Here is a 23,738-nt window from a genome sequence, read left to right on the forward strand (position 1 = left end):
GGAAACATGCGGCTGGTTTATCATAGTAGGAGAGCGGATATTAAGTCAGAAATACCCATTTTTTAATGAGACATGATGAGTAATACTGAGTAAAACTTTATTATCATATCATCCAGACCCAGCTGGGATTGTTTCACCTTTCAGTATGCTGCATCACATCTTGATAAAAGTCTCAAATTAACCAAATTACAGCTATCAACATTGTAGTGGAGGCAAAATTGTAGGAATCATGAGGCATACAGTGTTTTTTTTAAGATATGAAGTTTCTAAAAAGTAACAAATTGACTAATGGGTTTAGTAATGGTTAATAAGCAGTTAGTTGATTATTTATTAACCATTACTAAATGAGAGTTATGCAGTTTAAAGTCATTAATAGGAACAACTTTGGGGTTGTTTATCATTTCTTTTTGGTAAAAATGCATTAAAAATGTCAAATTCTCATTGGTTTCTCACTTTATAATGACCTATCAGCTATAAATGTTAATGAGTCATTAATATATGATTTTTTATCCATCAAGTCTACAGTTATAACTATTAAAAAGTTGTTAATAAAGGGATTTTAGTCCAAGTTAAGTGAAATGTTCAAACAAGTCAAAGCATTTTTTACAATCTGGCAACCCAAATCGTTTCATTGTCTTATTAAGGGCTTATAACTGATCTATAAAACATAAGTAAATGTTTTATTATTAACTAAAAACTTATAAACCCATCATAAGGAGTGCCTTATTGGAAAGTGGCAACAGTATTTCTATTATTTAATGTTTCCAAAAATCGTGTTTGTTGGTGTATGCACGAGAAATGTGCATACATAATATGTTTTATTATGAGTCTGATCTATAACTTCTGAAATATGCGTGTCTATAAGCTGTGACTCACTTTTCACCACGAAACATCCACATCACCCCGTGAAGCTGCAGCATTTTCAGCACTACTGTAACAACTGATGCATATTAAAAAAAAAAATACTAATCAGCCTTTAAATTCAGTTCTTGCCAGATGTTGAGATTTCCAACACTTGACTGGACCTGCTGCTGCTGTCAGAGGGATCCCACAGAGTGTGCTGTGATGGGGAGCGGAGCCTCTCTCTCCATTTGGTTTCCAGTCGCGTCCTGCGCGCTGTAGGACGCACAAACGGATCAGCTGAGCAGCGTTTCACTCTCAGAGGAAGACAGACTGAGCTGTGTTCGCCCACACTCACTCTCTGTCTGGACAGTTCAACAGAGTTTGATCCGGTTTCTCACATGATATTTTAAAATTTCGTGCGTCGAAGCTACTTTTTGTGGACGAGATGTTGGAGATGTTGGTCGATTCGCCAAAATGAACACAGGTGAGATCGTTTATTTCAAAGGAGAAGGGTTTGAACTGTTGGTCTCACAAACCTTTTTTCACTGTGTGTGTTCGATACTGATATATTGCTAGTAAGTGAGTATTAGTAGTTTTAGTTTTCATCATTATCTCTGCCCGTACATTCCTGTAAATAAATGGTGAATCCAGCGGCGGCAGCAGGATGGGAAGCAAACCAAAATGTCTTAAACGCAATGTTTCTTGAGGTCAGAGTGTGATAAATTATTCACATAATCCCCTATTGATAGAATAAAGAGATTCCATTGTGATCTAGCACTAATGGAGCTAATTTGGGTGTAAAAACTCTAAGTTGCCAGTTTTATACCAGCATGTGTTTTGTATTCTAGTTTGGGGGTTTAATGCTCATATGGTATGCATAAATGTTGATTGCGGTGTTAGATTAATGAAAATTGGAAGACCTAACTTGTTTAAGAGATCATGCTTGGCCACCTCATCTCAGCTCCTTCTCTGAAAGTTCATCTTTCATCCAAATCATTTGATGCGATTTAGTGTTAAATCGACAAGTAGCCATTTACATGTGTTGCTTGTTTGTCATTATCTTTTGTTGCATTCATTATTACTTTAAAAGCAGTAAAGGCAGCTAACCCTGAGAGGGGTTTCTCTCACTTCAATCACAGGAAGTGAGTCAGAGAAATCCCTCAGATTTTTTGTATTCTTTCCCAGAGGGTGTAAAAGCATACATTATTCATTTTAAGTCCAAGTTTCAACATTTTAAACAGCTACTGTATTCATAGAAATTATATGGAAATATTTCAGCTGGTTTGTATAATAGATTGCCTCAATGGGATTTAAGAAATATTGTTCACATTTTGTGAAGAAAATGGTCAAACTGTGACAACAAGACAAACATCAGTTTTCATCGAATGTAAAGATTTCACACACACTATTACATTTTTAGCAGTTTTAGGTCACAGGGACACAATACAAATGACCTGTAAGCTATTTTAAAGCACATAATCTTACAGTTTCCTTTTCCTGTTGTTCTTTCAGACTGCACCAAGCCTTCTGTTGCTCCAAAGCCAAGGTTTGTTTGTCACGCCAGCCTGAAGCTGTCGTCCCCTCTCATGTCTGCAGCCAGGGGTCCCAAACCTTCTATAGCCCCGAAACCCAAAGTCACACTGGAGCTCAATGGGAGGGACCTCTTCTTCTCAGGCAGCCAAGGAGGATGCATCAATGGCAGCTCGCTAATGTCAGATGGTGAGCCTGACGAAGAGACAGAGAGACAGTTTAACTCCTGCATCCTTGGGTCACCACAGGAAGATTTACAAAATGTGTCACAGAAGGGACTGGAAGTGACAGAGGAGGAAAAGGAAGAAGACACGAGTCAGAAGATGGACGAGGATTGGAGATTGACTGACAGTGCCCTGACGGAGGAGGTGGACTCACTGGAAACTCTGTGGGTCGGTGATGCCGGACTCACCGCCGACTCTGAGGATGCGGTGGAGATGAATGACACGGACATGACGGAGGACATGGACGCTGACGGTTGTGATGCAGGCGAGGCGTTGGCTGACACAGATGGCCTCTCAATGGGAGACATCTCAGTCAATAGCCTTGATCAGGAGGCAGGCTCCTATTCTGCTGTAAAAGTACCTGTGCTTGAGGATGGAAACACAGAGGAGAGGCAGGAAAGGCCCCAAACAAAGGATGATGAAACAGGTGACTGGACAGCAGATGATTTAACCGAGTCTCTCACAGACCAACGGGCTCTCCTCATCAGTGAAAACATGCTGGACACTGATACCCAGGAAGGTTTTCTAACTGGAGGAGAGGAGAAAGAAGAGGAATCTGCTCCAGATTACGACATCTCTTGTAACATCCAGAAGTTGAGGTGTGGCCATAATATGAAGGAAAAGGTTATCAATGAACAGAATGTTAGATTTTATGATTTTATCCCCGAAAACCAGAAAAAGCTCTGTAATACAACTAAGAGACATGTTGCCATAGAGGATGATCAAACCCAAGAGCCTTATTACGTCTCTTCAGAGGATGTTATGATCCCAAAAAATAACAAAGCTCATGGACGACCAGAGAGTCCTCTCACACCACAGAAGCTTTTGGCTGTAAACAACGGTGGAGTATCAGCCGGGAAATATCTAACAGCAAAAAATGGGCAAAGAGAGTATGTGTCTTCCGAGGATTACGTGGAGATCCGTAACAGTGATGGGAGCAAGGTAAGAGCACATCAGGAAAGGATGTCTATGAAAACTGAAGAGCACAAAGCTCAGACAGTAGAGGCCTTGTTAAATCATTTGGATTGCCAGCCGAGGTTCAGGCTGGTATCCATTTCAGTGCCAACGGACACAGACACCTCGCTGACCTCCTCTTTCTCGGATAGCCAGCTGCTTTCTCCGAACGACTCTGATGTCTTCAGAGATGACGACGACCTGGAGGGTCACATAGTACCGTTTGTGGACGACACCACTGATACGGAGCAGGACATCAGTGATGAGCATGTTTATGAGGATCCGAGGTATACGTCAATGGGTGAAAATGTTTTTCCTTTCGACAAGAGGACAGCAGGGATGCGCTCCGGCTCACTGTCACAGCGCATGAATAACAATATGGCTGAGATAGGAGGGGTGCAGTTTGTTCAGAGGCCCTGCATGAGCGGATTCAGCCAAACTGGACCTGCACTGAGCAGCAGCCCCTTATTAAATACAATGCGGCACAAGAGCCACTCCAAACCCCACTATTTGTCCTTGTACCCCCGCTCCATTTCCATGGAGGGGCAGGACATGCCTCTGGGTGTCTACAGAGACAGGGAAGGGTCTCCGGGGCAGAGAGGCGGCATTTGTTCATCTGGAAGCTTCTCCAGGTGCTCACCTCTGTCATCCAGCGGTCTCTCCACACCGACATCTGTGGTGGATATCCCTCCTCCGTTTGAGCTGGCCTACATCACTAAGAGACCCATCACAAAGAGCTCCCCCTCGCTTCTCATTGAGGGGGACTCGTCAGAGAAAAACAGGAAGAAGAAATCCTCCATTAAGCGCTTCCTGATGCTCAAGTTTAGGCGGAAAACAGAGAGCAAGCCTGCAGTGGATGTCAATCCATCCTCCTTGAAGTCTTCACCAGAGTCCAGCCACCACATACCCAGTGGACTGCTGGACTTAGATAGACACAGCATAAGTAGTTCTCCTCAGCTCAGCTCACGTTCTGCTAGTAAAGGTTCAGCTGAGCCAGCCTCAACCTTCTTGTTCTACAAGGAAAGCAAAAGAAAAGGTAACTCGGTGGCCTTTCTCAACCGCAGCGTTGTCCGGGTGGAGTCTTTTGAGGACCGCTCCCGTGTGCCTTTCACACCTCTTCCCCTCACCAAGCCCCGCTCCATCTCCTTCCCCAACACAGATACCTCAGACTATGAGAATGTTCCTGCCATCAGCTCGGACTACGAGAACCTTCAGGTCCCACAGCGGAGGCCGGTTCGGCAGGGGCCGTTCACTGCCTTCTTTGACCGTCCTACTCGGGTGCTGTCGTCCGCCAATGAGACGGATGGTTACGTGGACATGAGCAGCCTCCCTGGGTTTGAGAGCAAAACTCAGTCATCTGAACAGGAAGCAGAAAGGTAACTTGTGCCTGTGTGTAAGTGTATGTTCAGATAGATGCTGCTGGACATAATATTAGCAACCCTTTTGCACTGAGCACTAGTCTTTTTTTATTACTGTTCGGCCACTGTGTGGGTTTAACCAGGCCCCTGGGACAGAGGATTTATATTTATTATGTTGAGTCCCCTGATGCTGGGATCACAGCAGACATAGATGTGGTGATCAGCGTTAAGGAGGAAAGTGCAGGAGCTTCCCTCTTGTCTTGCAGTAAGATGTGCTAAACCCCAGCTGTGTGTTGTTGGGTGGTAGAGGACGAAACGCTGCTGGTGGCGTTGTGGATGCTATCCTGATTTCATTCATAAATCATCTGTTTAGAGAAACAGTGCAGAAACAGGCTCTTCTGTTGGCGTTGCCGGTAAAGCCTCTAGCCTCCCTGCTGTGCTGGTACAGTATTTGTTGGTATGATCAGCCATGGCTGTGCTGACATTAACCCATCCCCCTCTGCATTCCTGTTGGCCGTGCCCATATCATACAGGCCGCTCAGGATGATTAATAGTCGGAGCATTTTGGAGTCATTGCTCTTCTCTACCTAGTCAGGAACAACAGGCTGAGATACAATGTCAGTGTATTCTCAGTAGTCAGCAGTTGCATTCTGCAGTGTTTCCCTCTCATCATGTGTAGCTGACTGTTTTGGTTATGTGAGCGAGAAAAACTAGCAAGGGCTCTAAAATACCGAATGTAGAAAATTGGATGAAATTTTTGGTTGAACTAAAAATGTTCTTTTGTGTTTCCTTCAAGTACCACATAAAAAAACCAAGTAAATATACATACTTCATTCTACCCATTGCTCCATGGTACTGGTGCCTCCATCCTGTGGGTTAAGGCACTCTCCATGAGGACTATCTCCCTTATTAGTCATTTTCTTAAATGAGGGAATTTTAACGTGTTTGCAGATTTTAATGTAATTCTCACATTTCCCATTTTTCCATTCTGTGAAATCTATTTAGCCTTTGAAGTTCAAAATAAAAAGGTGTCCTTTTCAGTGATACTTTTCTACAGTTTAATATGCATTTTAATGTGGGTAGGTACATCAAAGTACCGTCTAAATTAAGACGTGTTTCTGCTATAAATTCAGTTTGTTACCACAGTCAAATCAGCCAAAAAACATATGTAATTTGGGTGCCTTTTTAAAAATGCTATTCCTTTTTCAAAGTAATTTATGTTGCACTACAGTTCTTTTTGGTGCCATTGTTTTGTCATTACTGCATTGTTTGTTGTGTCCATACCATGCAACCATGGTCTTGAATCAATAAAATCTGAATGTCCACATACAACAGTTAATACAAATTAAGGGAAGTAGGAGTTCAAAGGTTGGTGAAACATTGGAAAGACCTCATTTAGTATTAGGGTTACAAAATACAAGATTGTAAAGCTTTCTGTGCTAATAATGAACAACAACAGTGATGTGATTGCGATTTTCTGCACAACGTTTGAGCATTCGGGGAATACAGCTGCTGTAACCACAGCAAAGCAATATCCAGACGGACAGCAGTGTCAGTGGTTTAGGCTGTTAGTTTTGCAATCGCCTAAAGGGGCAATATTAGGGAATAATTTGAAGATAATTGGCATATTTGCCCTCATCCCTGCTATCACTGGAACACATTGGCTCACCCATCAACCTGAAGCAAAAGGAAAATGAATATTTTTTTATGTCCTTCTGTAATTTATCTCCATAGATTCTGCCGTGGGCCTGCATACAACCTGGCACGACTGTGAGAAGTGACATCGGCAGTTTCTCTGGGAGTGGCATTAAAGCCTGATATATAGAAACTGTGCGTGTAGTTTGTGGTTCAAGCACCCCCTGGTACCACATCCAAAGTTTGATCCAGTGAGCAGTAATGGGCCATGCAGCTCTAATATGTGCGATGCAGAGATCTGAACTGCTCACATATGTTGTTCATACATAGCTAATTTGCATCTCAGTGGGGTTAGAGTCACTGGTGCCTGGAGTGAAACATGGCGGGAACATTGGCAAAGCAATTGGTCACATAGAGGACTACCGTATCACTACTGTAACTGAAGGACGTGTTTTTATTTGCACAGATTACACTCCCCACTGAGCTGCAGCCATTAGCATATTCATTTGGGCTCCCTGCAGAAGAGAATCTTGTAGCATAAAATACCGACATGCATCCCTGGTTTGGTACAGTTGTCACCGCGGGCCTTTTGGGATCAGTTTATTGGTTTCTGTAGATCTGTAATGTTTTATCTATTCACACTAGCTCCTATCGCTGAATATGTTTAATATAGTGATATTTCAATGTAGAAGACCATAAAGGACCATAAAGACAGCTTGGATGGCTAAATGAAACTCATCTGATTTATTCTCACATGACTGAAGGTTTGAGGAGAGAATATAGTTCATATTATAAAACCACTGAGTCATATTTGTGGTAAAAACTGATTGATGCTATGTTACTGACTACACCAATGGCTTCCAACCATGGGCTCGGGAACCCCCCCAAGTGGTCACATGATAATTAAAGGAATTGCAAAGAAGAACATACATTCCTCTTAAACAAATATTACGTTTATTTTTGGACTTTTCTCTAATTTTTTTCTTTTCCTGAAATATTGAATATTTTCACATCTTGGCGGTGCCTGGAAATCATTAAAATTAGACAATTGGAGAAGGATAAATCCTTGTGTGGTTGAACTGCTCACCAGTCTTGTCAAGTTATAAGGTGTGACTATGGGTCACAAGTAAACATTTCATTTATTTTAGGGGGTCAGAAGTGAAAAAGGTTGAGAACCACAGGACCAGACCATATTGTAAAGCAGGTATTAGAAGTTTTAGACATTCCACTTTGACTTTGTGGTAACACTTAACTTTAAGCCTTTAGCATTCACAACCAGCATACAGACATTTAATAAATGGTTTGTAACACATTATGCATATGTTCACTCTATCTATAAGCAGATATAAGTGCCTATTAATGCATTTGTCAGCAACTATAACTCCTTCTTTAGATACCCAGAAGGCTGGTATATAAACAGATAATGAATGATAATATAATAGGATATATAATAGGAGAAGTTATAATGGCTGACAAAAACTGTGCATTAATAAACACTTAAACATGTCCTTATATCTGCTTATAACTACATTATAGTGTGTTATAAATCATTTATTATATGTTTGTACTGTATACTGCCGACTGTTACCTGTGTACTTACTGTATCACTAATTCTTAGCATCAATGCATTAAAACTGACTTTAAAGTATACGCGTACAAGATGCCACGGCGCCACATTGTTTGTCTTTGTGTGCTATATTTAACCAGAGTATCCTTTCTTTCTTCCCAGTGCCTATACAGAAGCCTACAATGTGTGTTCGGTGGCTGTTGGTCCACAGGCTGGTTCAGTGGGTGATGTCGGGGGAGAGACGGCTGCCGATGAAGACCAAGGACGTACCTCTGAGGAGGAAGACGGAGGTGGAGACAGCAATTATGACAGACAGGTAAAATTTTGACCAATATGGCTTGAGCTTGTGTAGTGATGGAAGTAATGATTTTGATGTAGAAAAGATGTTGTTTGTTGCAATAGTAGATTCATATTTTAGATAACTTACATGGGATGAAAAAAAACTTTATTATTTAGTAAATCATGAGAGTTTCTTAGTCTTTTCTGTCTATTTTCCATTGCTTTTATCAAGGACTTACGTTAGCCACTATCCTTTAAAATGTGATTTAATTTGTTTTCTTTCGTGCCATCATTTTGTAAGAGCTGGTGCCTCCTTTCTCCAAATGACAGATGGAAATGAAATCATATTAGCAGAACGGAACAACAGAACAAAATGAGTTTCAAAGCTTTTCACCTTGGGCAGTCGCAAAATTGCCCTCACAAGCCAGGATTTTAATGCAGGTTAATGGAGGTTAATGGGCTACTACAACGCTGTCCTCATTATTTTGAATTTGATTGCTGCTTGGAGACTATGTGTTGAGAGAAAGGAAGGGGTGTGGAGGGGGTGGCAGCTATATTTGTTGAACTGGTGCCAAAATGCTTTACTTCCTCCCAAGCTTGGGCTTATTATGACTAAATAATATGATTACAGCCTGACGGTCGATCCAGAGCCTTTTACATCGCCAAAGAGCTGGTGGATACTGAGAGATTGTAAGTTACATGTCACTTCATTTTTCTTAACAAATATATTTGCCTATAAGTCAAAACCAATGTTGAATTATTTGTCTATTTCTCTGTTCACAGACATGTGAAAGCCCTCAAGCTTCTCCAGGAAGTAAGTGATGTATCTGTATTGTCTTCAGATCTCTGTAGAGTTGCAGAGTTACGTATGAAAGAAAGGCAGGTCATGGTTTTCTGCTCAGGATTAGGTTTAATCTCTTAATCCCCCTCAAATGTAAACATATCTTTCTATTTGGCTGCCTTGAGCTGTCTTATTATGTAAAAGATTCGCTGTTACGTATGTTTTTAGCAGGCACACACTATATTTACCGGAACTTTAATTCCATTCATGATCATATACATTTTTATTAAATCCTATTTATGTTGTGTGTCTGTTCTTTATTTAACCAGAGTAGATTTACTGAGCATGAATGCTCATTTCCAGGAATATTTGCTCCACACTCATTCACATTCTCACCTAAAATCTACACAGTACAAACACAGTCTGATCTGATGGCGTCTGAGCAGTTGTACTAGAACAATTAGAGCTTTTGTGCCATGCTCAAGGGCACTGTAGCAGTGGTAATGAAGGAGGAACAAGTGCTTTTTCTTTCACTTCCGTACATAGGTGTGAGGATCATACTAGTGACCCAGACCACTGCTGCCTCAGTATTCAAGAGATGATGAGATTTCCAGATATAATCGCTCATCTACTCCCTGCTGTCAGATATTATCTTGGTATACTGCAGCAGAGGAAGGAAACAGAAAAATAGGGGAAGAAATGGAGACTTTAGGGAAATTTGAAGTACAAAAAAAAATAACTTTTACTATACTCTCCTCTCTGTTTGCCAGGACTTTAGGGAAGCGGTCGTGGCAGCAGTCGGGGATGAGGGGGAGCCTGTGTTGGATGAAAAAAGGCTTTGGGAGATTCTCAACGAGTTGCCTGATGTTTACACCCTGCACCGCAGAATCCTCACTGAGCTGGAGAATCGAATCCGAAACTGGTGAGACGCGTACGCTGTCTGAAGCTGTTAAATAGGAATGCTGACACGCACACATGCACAAACGTCATATGCATTTGCAGCGGTCCTTCTCCTTCTATGGCTTCACACAGTGCACACATTAATGAAGTTCAGAAAGCATTACGTGTAGTCTGAGGATGGCTGCCTCAACTTCATCCTCTGTTTCTTCCTTCAGGGAGGAAAGCCAGAGGATTGCAGACATCTTCCTGTCCAGGAGAGCAGAGTTCTTGGTCTTTACGACTTACATCGGCCACTATGACCGAAGTATGAACCTGCTGGAGGAAAGCTGCCGTACTTCACCTGCCTTTGCTGCCATTGTTCACCAGTTTGAGGTCAGACCTACAGTGCAGTGCTTCTCTGATTCCACAAAAGATGTTTTTTTAGTAAAATTATACACACTCAAACTTTATTATTAATAGAGCTTTCTGAGAATTAAATGTACTAATTGGATATAATACCTGTACTTACCATGAAGTTGACACCATATTTTTTTCTGTTCTTTTATTCAGTGATGATTATCATTTAATTAACCTATTGTAACATGCAAATACAGTAACAAACTGCTCAATACAGTAAACATAGTTGGATATATAAAGTGGATTTTGTCCACATCACATGCAGTACTCTTTTCCTCCTCCTCCTCAACCAATCTCCTCCTCTGCCTCTCTCCACTGTTGCTGATTTGTCATTGGAATTCAAGCCTGCATGAATAATAGAAAATGAATTTGGTTTTGCAATTTTTTTTGCATATTTGATTTAAAGGTTCGGGTAAATATGTGAGCAACTGCAAAAATAAATGAGAGTACTGTGAACATTTGGAACAATAGAAATATTTTTACAGAAAACACTTCGATATGGTGAAAAATTGCAGGGGTTTTGATTAAAAATAACAGTGAAACGGTGTATTTGATCATTATCGAGAGCCTTTCTTATCTCTGCACATTATCTCTTATCAGCAGAGTACAGTGTGTGTTTGTGTGTGTGTGTTTCATGTGCAGTGACAAAGATGAAGTGCATGTGGTAGCAGAGATGGCGATGGCTAAGTGTGTGTGGTATTGACCCGTGTTTGTGTGTGAGAGAGAGAAAGAAAAAAGAGAGGAGAGGCTATAAAAGCAAGAGATGCAAACCGTTAAAGCAAGAAACAGACAACTAAATGAATAAAAGTAGAAATTAAATTTAAAGGAACTATATGGTATCCTTCGCTGTTATAAGAAACTTGGGAGGACACCCAGGGGAAAAATATAGATTTTATATATAGACGTTAGGAACAAAAACTGTTCGTTTGGCATTAGACACACAAAAAATGATCTCTTTAAAAACAGGGGAATCTTAAAATTAGTACAGGTTGCATTTCTCAACAGCTTTTTTGAGCTACACAACATATACAAACTAATGCACTTTAGTGAGGAGACGTTACAGAAGCTGATAAGTTGATAAGCTTAAAGAGTAAAACATATAAGAAAGTAGGATATGATAATAGAATAATATGCTGAAAAGTTCAACAGGGAGGCTGCAACATTGCTTCAATATCCACCATTTAATTTACAGTCAAATATTATCCAGCCAGCTGCTAAGTACAGAGACTGGAAGGCATCAAGGGTATGATTGTTGTTTTTTGTTAGTTTCCACAGAAATTGGTAACACAGACTATTGCTCCCTTTTGTAGTATTCTAGCTGGATTGTAGAAGAAAATCCAGTGAAGCTGTGTACATGCATCTCAGTTATGGACAAAGGTGTTTTCAGTATTTTCCCTCAATTTTATAGACCACTGAGGAGAAGACTTGGCAGAAAGTCTGGCAGAGTTGGGGAGTAACAGAGTCAAAAAGTCCTCAGATTCTCCTAAACACTTTGTGTATACAGTATTAATGTCAGTGCAGCTGCATCATCACACATTGAGTTTTTAAATGGGAAACCGCTGACAAAATAGTCTTTCCACACCCTCGAATTAAACCTGTTAGTCAAAATCTGACTGTTCAGGCCCAAAAAACTAAAGCAGTAGTTCAAATATTACTTTGAATGTCTGCGTGTGGGTGTTAAAGAGAGAAAAGTCATCATTAAGGGTGTTGATCCATAGAATGAGGCACTATTACTGTTTGCAAACACACGCACACACACACTTGTTATTCTGCAAGATGCTGTGCTGACCTGCAGTCTGTGTTATTGGCCCTCATTCACACTTAAATCTGGTGATTCTGCTCAAAGAGTCCAGTGCTCTTATATAATTTGCTTTTTAGTACAACTTTCTTTTTTCTTTTTTACACCGTTAGACCTCCTTGAATGTTTTAATGTATCTGACATGTTGTTTGGCTTCCAGCTCATGTTATAGCCTACAGTAAATCTGGCACTAATGAACAGGAGTGACACAGAGAAAATGTTGTATTTTTCTCAGCAGCAGAGTCCAGCTGGGGAAAAGGTTTCTCTCAAACATCAGCTCCTGCAGGTCATTGTGCGCGTGGCTCAGTACCGCATGCTCCTGACTGGTGAGTGTAGTCTCAGTATCCTTCTTGAGTTACGAATATGTTTTCATTCTTGACTCTTTGGAGGCATTCATTCTTTTCCACCCCTCTTACAGATTACCTGAACAATCTTTCCCCCGATTCCAAGGAATATGAAGACACCCAAGGTACAGTAAACACGTTGTAAGAACAATGTGGGCAGAGTCTGCTCTCTGTGACTCACAGGAGAGCTTTACTGGCCTCTGTTTGTCGCTGTGTGCATAAAAGGAATTTATTGTGCTCATTTGGCATGAAGAGATGGCCTTGAGAGAGCTAATTTAGATTTCTTTGTTTGTTGTGGTAACCCACCAGGGGGTCATTTTAGCTGTCTTCTGTGTGAAGACTGCACTGTGTAATTCATCAGGAGGCCAGTTACAGCAACACTATCTCTTTATCTCTGATAAGAGAAACATCCAAGTTCAGGTTTAGACTCCTGACTCATTGAGCATTATGTTAGGTAACTTTTCTTACATCTCTTGTAAGTTATGAATATTTATTCTGATTGTGTTAACTTCTCAAAGCTGCACTAATCAATCTATTAACAATGGAAAAAATGAGTATGTGAAATGTGAAAAGGGCAGCGCATCATGACAAACCACAGAGAGTTAGCACCAACTCTGCAGCTCCCCTCAACTCTACAGAGCGCTTTAGTGACTTTCAGATCATTGTTTTAGTTTTATGGCCCCAACTTTACTGTTTTAATTCACTCTCAGCGCTCTCATTGCATTGTTTTCATCCACATCAGAAAGCTGTTGTCAACAAAATGCTCTTAAAACTCACTGTACGCTACCTGCCCAGAACCAAACAGACCACAGAGAAATTTAGCAACAAATTTAGTGATTAGCTGGTGAACATAATGGAGTATTTAGCACCAAAAGTGTCAGATATTTCTCTCATATTTGGAAGTTACTTACATTCATCAGGTGGCCAGAAACATGACAAATGAATGCCAATGTAGGTATTTGTTTGCTAACACGTTAGCCATATCAACTTCATAAGGTGAGTATGTGTTAATGTGTTTTCAGCATGTTGCTCTATTCCCAAGGGGCCAAAAAATCTTTTAATGTAGATTTAACATGAAGTTTCTTCTCTTCTTTTGTCTCTCTGGTTTCATCTTATTCAGCTGCTGTTGTGATCGTGTCCGACATTGCAGATCAAGTGAATGACAGTTTAAAAGATGGGGTAAGTATCATGTGTAGGCATAATAAAACTGTACCAGAATTACATATCTTATTGTCAACCTAATACCTCAGCCTAACAGACATTAAAGTACATTAAGGACACAGACAGAACAAGACAGTCAAGCATCTCCTGGATCGACTGGCACTAATTTTTGTACATTCACTGTTTTCAGACAATGTATCTTAATGATTTTGGTTTTAGCACAACTATGAGGTTGACATTTGAGGTTTACAGTGAAATGTCTTGACAACTATTGGATGGATTGCCATGAAATTTGGTACACACATTCGTGTTCCCTGCAGGATGAATTGTAATAACTTTGTTGACCCCTTGACTTATTATCTTGCGCCATCAATCAGGTCAAAAATTTAATTTGTCAAATATGTTAGCATGCATGTTAGCAAAATGGTGAACATGGTGAACTATATATCTGCTAAATGTCAGCGTGTTGGCATACTGATGTTAGCATTCTGTTCAAAGCAAGCTGGGCAAGTCACTAGCATGGCTGTAAACTCGTAGCCTTATATTTTGGTGGCTACAAGTACATTTCTAGAGTTACACACCAAATGATGACATTTATGAACAACCTAGCTTGATCTAAAGAGAACATTATATAACATGCCTGTCTGATCCAGGTGATACCTAAAGCCTAATAATAAAGGGAGCCATGAAAATAGCCAAGCAATAACAGCTAAGGGTTAACAGGATAATAATTTTCCTGTAATGCTCTTTCATCACTTCTCTCCTATTTTGGCATCTAATTTTTCTCTCCCTTTCTTCATGTGTCTGTCTTTCTGTGTGTCTCAGGAGAACTTGTTGCGTCTGGTCAACATAGAGTACAGTGTTCGTGGCCAGCGGGACCTGCTGCAGCCTGGCAGGGTACGGCTCTGATAACAGCATTGTTTCTGTCTGAAGCTTGCCAGCCCACCCTGTCTGCCCTGCACCACCCCTGTGTTGCCCTTTACACAGTCATTCAGCTGGGAATCCCCAGCCCACTTGCTCTAAAACAACATTAATTATTGCAGATGCCCTGTGTGTGTCATGATCAGATAACTTGTGAAGTGTTGAGTTTGATTTAGTTTTGTTTATGTTTTTTCTGTCAGGTTTTTGTGAAGGAGGGCACCCTGATGAAGGTCAGCAGGAAGAGTCGACAGCCTCGCCATCTGTTTTTGGTAACTGTTGCTTCCTTTTTGTTTGTTATGCATATTATGTTTCATATTTATATACATGTTTCATATTTATATATGCTTCATCAAGCAACTGCAGTTAGTTACATTTCTATTGATATCTAATAAATCAGTGTAAAATGTAGAGTCAGGCCTTTTCTGTCTGGTCTATTTCTATGTCCAGACTGCGCTATTAAGAGCAGGGTTTCCTGGCAGGATGTTTCTGAATGCTGACTTCCTGAGCCAGTTCTTTACTGACAGCACAGGGAAGGTCAAAACCAGCGTCTTATAAACTGTAGCGCCCACGCACACCTGTGAACTTTTATGACTATAATTCTATCAGCTAAATATTAGTCTAATGTGTCTTCAGCACCTTTACTGCAATATAGACGGTGCTTTCAGCTCACTAAGATAATGTGAAAATAATCAGGAGGCGGCAGGATGTAGCGGGAGGGGAGATGAATCGAATTGATAAAGTTATAAATATAAACAGTAACAATACAATTCAGGTCATTCTTCGCCACCTGTCACAGTCGAGTCAATAGAGCATGATTTATTTCATGAGAGAGACTGTTGAAAAAGAGCCAAAAAAACAGACAATGTGCTGTATTAAATGTTCAGTTTGTAAAATCATAAGATAAAGATAGCGCTGAAATGTTATAATCAAGAGAGAATAGAAAATTTAACACCTTCACAAATTATCCATAGAGCATCATCAAAGTGCACTGTTTTTCCCTCCTGTAATGTTTTTTTTAAATTTGTGGTCTGGGCTCGACACTAAAAAAGCTTGTAAATGTGTCTTCTGGAAGACTGTTGGGTAATCATCGCTGCTGTAAAACTTTTATCCTGCCAGTTTTCATCCAGGCAATGATCATGTGTTTTCAGCTATTATTAATGTTGATGACAACATAATAAAACAAATCTGCAGGAGCTGGCAGTTTCCTAAAAAAGGTATTGAAACGCACAGGGACAGGGAATAAGATGATCCACTGGAAATGATATAGAGCTTAATGATGCAGTTTGATATCAACTTTGAATTATTCCATTCATGTATGATGTTTTGAAGTTTAAGTTAGAGATCGGTGCTTTGCAGATTTAAAATGATGGAGTTAGTTGTGTGTATGTGTGCTTGTGTTTGTTTGCTTTTCCATGTATGTAATATAGAAAAAAAATTATGCAGTGTGGTGTTATTTTATTATCCATCAGTGTAGAAACTGAATGGACATATGGAGGCAAAATTTCTATTAGTTTAGAGTGCCACCTAATGGAGAATTGTTGCACTTACAGTGCATAATTGACAATGTTTAAGCAGATTAATATTTTATTAATTTTACTGTATTTTATCTTTTTTTAACATGCCATTGATCTACCAATAAATTACTTCCCTGTTTTTCACATTTACAGTGACTTTTCACGGCTGTATCTGTCTGTTTTCAGATGAACGACGTGTTGCTCTACACCTACCCTCAGCAGGATGGGAAATACAGACTGAAGAACACTCTGTCACTCACTGGACTGAAGGTCAGAGCCTTTCATCATTTCTCCTAACATTTCTAATTTCTCTCCACCTTCCTCAAACCTTTGTGGATGTAGTTTTCACCACAAAATGCCTTAGGAGTTTGTGTGCAATCAAAGCTGGAAATGAGTTGTCTATTACCCAATATTATCATGGTTATATCCTGTGTAGGTGTTGCATAGGTGAATGTATAAGTATTTAAATTAAATCATGCTATCATGCATAGCTGAATGCTATTTGTGATTTTTGGATTATTCCCCAACTGTCAGATTGCAAATTTTCCCCTTTTGTTCTTGCTTTCTCTGTTTTTCTGATGTGTGATTTGTCATATTATTGATTGATTACTCAGGTCAGTAAACCCATCGTAGACAATGTCCAAAATGCACTGAGGATTGAAGGAACAGACATCTCCATCACTTTGTCTGCAAGGTGGGTCACACTGAACTGTGTCTTGTCTAAGTAGTGGATGACGGATCATTTCTTGTAAACAGCTGTGATGAAAAAATGATTTCACCATCACAGGAAGTTAAAACCTTTAAAACTCGTAAAATGTTTCCTACTGCAGCTGATATTTGCTTATTTAGTGTAAATGACATTTGAGTGACTTCGCAAAAAAAAACCCTTGTAAAATGAACATTGTAATTAACGACTTTGTGTGTTTATTTTGCAGTTCCTTCATCGAAAGAGAGGACTGGTTTTACACTTTAAGCCGTGCTGTGACTGAACATACCAGAGGATCTGTAGCATTCAGCAGCTGCTCAGGAGAGGTGAGCAAACTCCTCTCGGTATTAATCAATTATGTTGTGAGTTAATGACACTTTTCTTCAGTCATGCTTATCCTCACCCAACCAGAGTGAGACTGATGTTACACCTTATGGTCATCAGTCCTCTGCAGTGTGATAAAGTATGTTTTTCTGTTATTGTGTGTGTGTGTGTGTGTTTCAGGCCAGAGATCGTCTGCGGCTGTCTTTAGGAGAGAAAGCGCCCACACTTGTTCCAGTGTCCCAAGTGATGATGTGTATGAATTGCACCTCAGATTTCAGCCTCACCCTCCGTCGACATCACTGCCACGGCTGCGGCAGAGTGAGTCGCACACAAATAAAATGCAGTGTGCTCTATGATGATGACTGCTCTCTGAGCTCATTTAACTTGCTTGTGGTGACTTTACGTTGTTCGACACAGATTGTTTGCCGGAGCTGCTCCAGGAACAGATATCCACTGAAATACATGAAGGACCGCATGGCCAAAGTGTGTGACCACTGTTACAGCGAGCTAAAGACGAGAGGTGTGAAAACTCTGCTTGTACACATTTTTTAGGATTTCACCACAATTTATTTCATTTTTTTAAAACATGAATCCCAAGTAAAGATATACAGAAATTAATTCAGAGTGTTACATCCCAGTGAAGTGAAAATACACTCCAATTGGTACAATATATGGTACATGTAATACAAAGGAAAAATGCTAAGCTTCTTTTTTCCTCCCCTTAAATAGCCCATACCATTAAAATATTTCAATATTTCACAGTCACCACATTGGAGTAGTATTTAAATTCTGATTTACTAAAACTGTATAGTTTCCATGGTTATTCATGCATATCCCCACCATCGTTCAACAAAGAAACATATAGTTTCTTCTACTTCAGATGTTAAAGCTGCATATCTGTGTGTTTAGTTTGTCAGTAGGTGTGTTACAGTCTCATCCCTGTCCTTTGCCCTGTTTAAAAGCTGTTGTCTGTCTTAACAGGGGGAGACGTGTCTGCGTCAGGTAAGAATAGCCCACGATTGAACCGTACCAGTCGTCCGCTCTCTGCTGTCTTCCAAAACATTCATCCTCCCAACATCTGGAGACATCGGAAAGGCGGCATGTCCTTCCCCCAGGTACACATCATATACACCTGCATCATGTTCAGGAGCCATTTTCACTGCACTGTTTAAATGAAAGATCAATTGTTGATTGTGTGGAATATACCATAAGTAACATCTCTTCTCGCTGCTGTGTTGTGCAGATGACGGTGTCAGAGGAAGGCTCCATTAGTGGAAGTCTACATCGCAGCAAGAAGAGCAAAAGAAATTGGAAGAGATTGTGGTTCCTCCTAAAAGACAAGGTGCTTTACACCTATCGAGCCCAAGAGGTGAGGGGACACATGCACTCCCCTTTAACCTAACAACACATATTCACTCACTCATCTTATACAGTGAGGTGGCATCAGCTGGAGTTTTAGCTGTAGCCATCAGTTGACCAAAAATAGCCAAAAGTGCAGAAATTCCCACAGGTACATTGCTGTTTCTTATAATAGATTTCTTTTCCCCTGACAAATGTTGTGTCTGCAGGAGAAGGTAGCTTCAGAGAGTTTGCCCTTGTTGGGTTTCACAGTAAAGCTGCCTGACAAGCAGCGGGGAGAGGAGGAGGCCAACGTCTTCCAGCTTTACCACAAACACACTTTGTATTACACCTTTAAAGCAGAGGACAACTACACAGCCCAGAGGTGAGAAGCATGCTTACCTCATAGATCATTTTAAATTGTTAAGAGAAGATTAAGATGTTAGTTTAACTTACTTCATTTTGAAACACTGTACTAACATAATGACTGGTATTGTTCTATGGACGACTGTCTTTGTCAGAATGAGTGACTCAGAGAGTTACTATTGATAAGTTGTTGCTATCTGGCAAAAAACTAAGAAAACCAGCCAAGTTTACGACCTTACCTAGTGGGTTTCAAAGGGTTTCATAGGCCCAAAGTTGAATATTTATCTTTGACTTGTGGAGGACCATGTCATCTTTCAACTGAGGTGGAAACATGAGCATCAACAAATTTGCAGTTTCAACATTTTTTATGAACAGCATCAATTTGTGGACTAAGGTTACATTACAACATTACAACAAAATAAGTCAGTTAATCTTAACCCCGAAAGACAAAATACTACATTGTTTTAATTCCGCAGAATGCTATAACATTATCTCAGTAATAATGTAGCTGTCCATCATGCTGACAGTGACAGAATTGGTAGTTTTTAGGTGAAACTGACTGAAATTACTCCTTCTAGCACAACTGCAGTTTAAGCTGTTTAAAGGATAGATTCACCATTTTTCAAGTCTGTCTTAAAACAACAGTCAGGTGTCCATATGAGCAGTGAAAGTGGTTTTCCTCACTGTAATTATTCCTCCTGTTCATACTGGCTGTTAAAAGATCCCCTTCAAATGTGCTTTCAATGCAAGTGATGGGGGCCAAAATCCACAATGTGTCTGTCATTGCAGCTGAAATATCATATATCTTCATATCATATCTTGTCTAGTTAGGTGATGAAGGCAATTAATGCCTATGCATATAGGCCTCCCAAGCTCTCTAGCAAGGGAGAAGCACATTGATCAACTCACACAAACATTTTATACTTTCAGCCTCTGCCCAACACAGCTGTCAACTGTGTGCAGTCATACGTCTCTGTCTGCAGACACCTGTTTCCTGCAAGATAATCAATATATGGTGTCATTCAAATCATTTGCAACTTCCATTTCTTGCATTTAGTTCCCCCTTTTCCAACAATCACCTCTGGGGGCGCCATGTATTATGCACTTCAGATAACCATTTCTGTGTCTTCTTTCCTAACAAACAAGACAATAATTTGCCTACACAAACAAAGTGCAAGACATCTTACTTAAAAACAGAACAATGTAATCACAACATATAAAAACTGGTCAGTTGAATAGACTTTGATTGATAATCATTAAAACATTAATATTATAATACAGTGTTTTCTCTAATAGTACACTTCTAATTATCATAATTTCCTTCACATGTCCATGCAGTCATTTTGTGCAAAAATGTTTTTAAAAGTTTATCTGAAGCTTATATGAGGTTTCAGTCACATCAAGTGGATATCTGCCACATATACAGTCTTTTTAGCATAAAATTCCCCCTTTGTGTTTCCTTGGACAGTTTTTCCCTGTTGAGCTGTGGTGGAAGTATAGTAACAAAAAGAGGGACTTAAAGACTGGGCACTAAAAAGACTGTTTCATTGAAAGATATCTACTTGATTTGACTAATTTGGACAAGTGAAGTTTCATATTAGCTTCAGATAAACTTTTAAATACATTTTTGCACAGAAGAAGGCTTGTGGATTTTGGTCCCCATCCCTTCCATTGTAAGTCCATTATGAAGGCATCTTCAGTCCGCATGAACAGGAGGAATGTTTACAGCAAGAAAAACCTGTTTCAATGTTCATTTGGGTACATGACTATTGTTTTAAGACAGACTTGAAAAATTGTGAACCTGTCCTTTAACCTCTTAACATCCACCGGGTTGCTGGTGACCCGCGTAAGCCAGTTGTAAGCGGTAGCATCACACAGTAATGAGTAAAAACAATTGGCACAATTTGGCCAATTGGAGATAACTGGAGAGGTTCGGGGACACCAGTGACACCACAAACTAAAAACTCCCTAGCTCCCATAAGGTTAGGCCTAGAGGTCTGGAATTTTATACAGGTTGACAAGATGTAGAAGGTATGTGGTGATTTGCATGGTTCTGGCATAAAGCATGTCCTAATTATTGTTATTCAAATATGACTCATTATAAACAAGGACCAAAAACACTTTATTGAGCCTTATTTGAACTGATGTAGTTTTGTTTGTGTTTTAGCCACAAACAAGCACATTTCCAGAGACTAGAGGATGTCATTTGTCAAATGAAGCCTAATACATGCATCATGTCCTTACAGTTCTTCTGTTATAAGCTTTTCCATTTGGGTGTGCCAAATAGGTGAACATTCTCTAGAAAGGGTGGATGTTAAAGGGTAAATGCTGTTTTTTTCCTAATGTAAAATCTGCTCCTCATTCAGGTGGGTAAACGCGATGGAGGAAGCCACAGTTTTATAGGAGCAGTTATTCTGGTGGGTTGCTGAAAATAGAGAAGTCTGCTGCCGTTCTTCTGCTGCAACAAAAGAAAAAGGCCGACTGTGAAACCAAAAAGGGAAGATTGGGAATAAAAACATATTTGATGATGTATGCAAGTTGTAACTTCCCTGGCTGGACTGAAGAAAAGGACACGATCACCTACTTTGTCAACCTCCAGTGTCCCCTGCCTGCTGTTACAACAGGTGTGACACTGAGAGCCACGAGAAGCGTTGGCCCAGATACCTGTCGGTGTGCAACATTACACTGATGTGATCTGTATTTCCCCCAGCAATTGATCAGCCAAGTTCCTCCAAATCATGGAAAACCTTGTGGATTATTTTTCACTGTTTAGAAGAGAAAGATATTCTATTATTCATTTCAACAAACATACAATTTAATCAGATATATATCTATATATATCTATAATATTTGGGCATTCCCCTCAGAAATACACAAATCTGAAATGGCTTGACCTCCAGTTAAAAATTAATCAGTTATGCCTTCATTTCATCAGTATTCTTCCACTGGATTAAATTAATCTCTATGACTAATACTTTGAAGCACAGGCTGCATCAAAGAATGAATAATTTTATATACATAGAAGTGTCTGTAGCTTTGCCATGCACTGTAGTGTTGGAGATGGTGCTTCCAGTAAATTAGCTTCTTTGCTTTTTTGCACTGATATAAAAAGGAATAAACATGAATAAGAAACATGAGTGTACCTTCATAAAAGAGGCCAAATGCTGCCGCTACTGTACTTAATTTACATAACATACATGTTGATTTGGACAAATGTCTTTATTGTTTTAAGTGCTTTTAACAAGTATAATGTAAATCCATGTTTATATAAAAGCACAGATTTGTTGGCCTGGACCGAGTTCGCTGATCTACATCATCAGTGTCTTGGACTTTGTACTGTACTTGACGATTTATTAAGTTTATTTCTAACACTATTTTGAAATCAAGTAAAGGAGGCTATAACAATGGAAACTGTCTGTGTTTTTCTCGTCATCCTCCTCATGTCCTCTAGATGGCAGGTGGACTAAACACTGAGGTTCAGCACTGACTTTCTGTCACTGTGTCCTTGCTGATGGAGCTCGGGACATAGACTAAAAATCAACTGTTTGCCCTCCACATGTAGCACCCCCCTATATGAGCACATCAAATTAGGAAACCATTTCTCTTTGGTGGCGTGCAGTTCATATGCAGCCAGTTTTCCAGATCGCACTCTGAGCTGCTCAGGAAGACACCGGGGACTGAGTGATAGACAGACCAGTGTGCTGTGCGGCCAGAGAAAGGCCAGGCCTGCTCTGCTTCTCGTCTCCCCCTGAGGCTCCCTGACCCAGAATAATATCAGGCAGAAAGTTTGCTTTCTGGGGCTCCTGAAAAGTTGCAGACACCTCGTCCTATATAGAGGACAGATCATTCATCACTGTGCTCTCCATCTCTGGCCCCGATTCTGTTTTCTCCCTACTCTGTTGCTTCACCCTTTTATAAGATATATGAGTCCTGTTTTTTTTTTTTGCTTTGCCTCTTCTTTGCTTTGGTTGCTGCATCATATTCCTGCTGGTCAAGACACAACATGCAAATTCCTTACAAATGACAGTTATTTTAAGTGTTCATCATCCCACACTTCCTGCAACTGTTTCTTCTCAGTGAATCCTTCTACTGGAATATCTTCTTCCCTTTGACTGTGGTTCAGTGCATTTCGCAAGAAATGTGTCTTTAAATGACACTAGAACTGAATAGTTGCCAAGTGTTAAGAGCAAATCCCTTAAAGTACACCATTTGTCTGAGTGTAGAAATAAAACAGCTTCAGTACAGCGTCAGTACAGCTTCATCTACAAATGATGAAAGCTTGCTGTGGCGCTGCTGGTGGAAAAGATAGAAAAGATTTTTACAGTGGGGCAGCAACAGTGTCATAATCTGAGCTTACTTCCATATTGCTGCAGGCAGGAGCAATGCAGAGAGAAGCAAATAATCAATCATACACACAGCCTACTCGATAACGACGAATGCATTCAGCTGTGTTACATGTGCTCAGCTCCGCAATCATTAACAAAGCTGAAATATTTTCTGAGCTGAACTTCCTCAACTATGGCTTTTTACCCATGATGCTCTGGCAGCAGAGTGGCGTGAACTCTGCTTATTTAATGACAAACCTAGACTGACACACTTTCTGGTCATTTTCAGTTTTAGTCTTTGAAGGAAATGCAATGTTTTTGTTGATGTCGTGAGTTACAACAGCGTGCCTTCATCTTTTATAGTGTTGTGTGGGTAGCAGATCCTCAGGGGAAAGGGAAAGATTTTATTACATAATAGCAAGAGATTTTTTTTTAAAGAGGGAGTAAGAAGTGCGAGATAGATAAAAATAGCTG

General features: G+C 40.1%; 1 protein-coding gene across 4 annotated transcripts; it reads left to right on the forward strand.

The window, feature by feature from the left end:
- Window positions 1-1,054: 1,054 nt before the first annotated feature.
- Window positions 1,055-22,328, forward strand: LOC121894853 (FYVE, RhoGEF and PH domain-containing protein 5-like). Of its 4 annotated transcripts, XM_042407732.1 has the most exons (22): window positions 1,055-1,327; window positions 2,356-4,587; window positions 4,711-4,927; window positions 8,274-8,427; window positions 9,022-9,080; window positions 9,174-9,204; window positions 9,942-10,093; window positions 10,287-10,443; window positions 12,501-12,591; window positions 12,684-12,734; window positions 13,730-13,788; window positions 14,596-14,667; window positions 14,892-14,960; window positions 16,392-16,475; window positions 16,820-16,899; window positions 17,141-17,237; window positions 17,416-17,553; window positions 17,653-17,755; window positions 18,217-18,350; window positions 18,479-18,604; window positions 18,804-18,958; window positions 21,306-22,328. In XM_042407732.1, exons 1-22 carry the CDS (start codon window positions 1,318-1,320, stop codon window positions 21,340-21,342), a joined length of 4,308 nt encoding a protein of 1,435 aa, XP_042263666.1. In that variant the 5' UTR covers window positions 1,055-1,317; the 3' UTR covers window positions 21,343-22,328. The 4 variants fall into 4 exon arrangements, with proteins under 4 accessions (XP_042263666.1, XP_042263663.1, XP_042263665.1 ...); XM_042407729.1 differs by having other exon boundaries at window positions 2,356-4,927; XM_042407731.1 differs by having other exon boundaries at window positions 2,356-4,927; window positions 18,479-18,577.
- The last annotated feature ends 1,410 nt before the right edge of the window (window positions 22,329-23,738 follow it).

Source organism: Thunnus maccoyii, chromosome 3, assembly GCF_910596095.1.
Source record: "Thunnus maccoyii chromosome 3, fThuMac1.1, whole genome shotgun sequence".
Classification (NCBI taxonomy): domain Eukaryota; kingdom Metazoa; phylum Chordata; class Actinopteri; order Scombriformes; family Scombridae; genus Thunnus; species Thunnus maccoyii.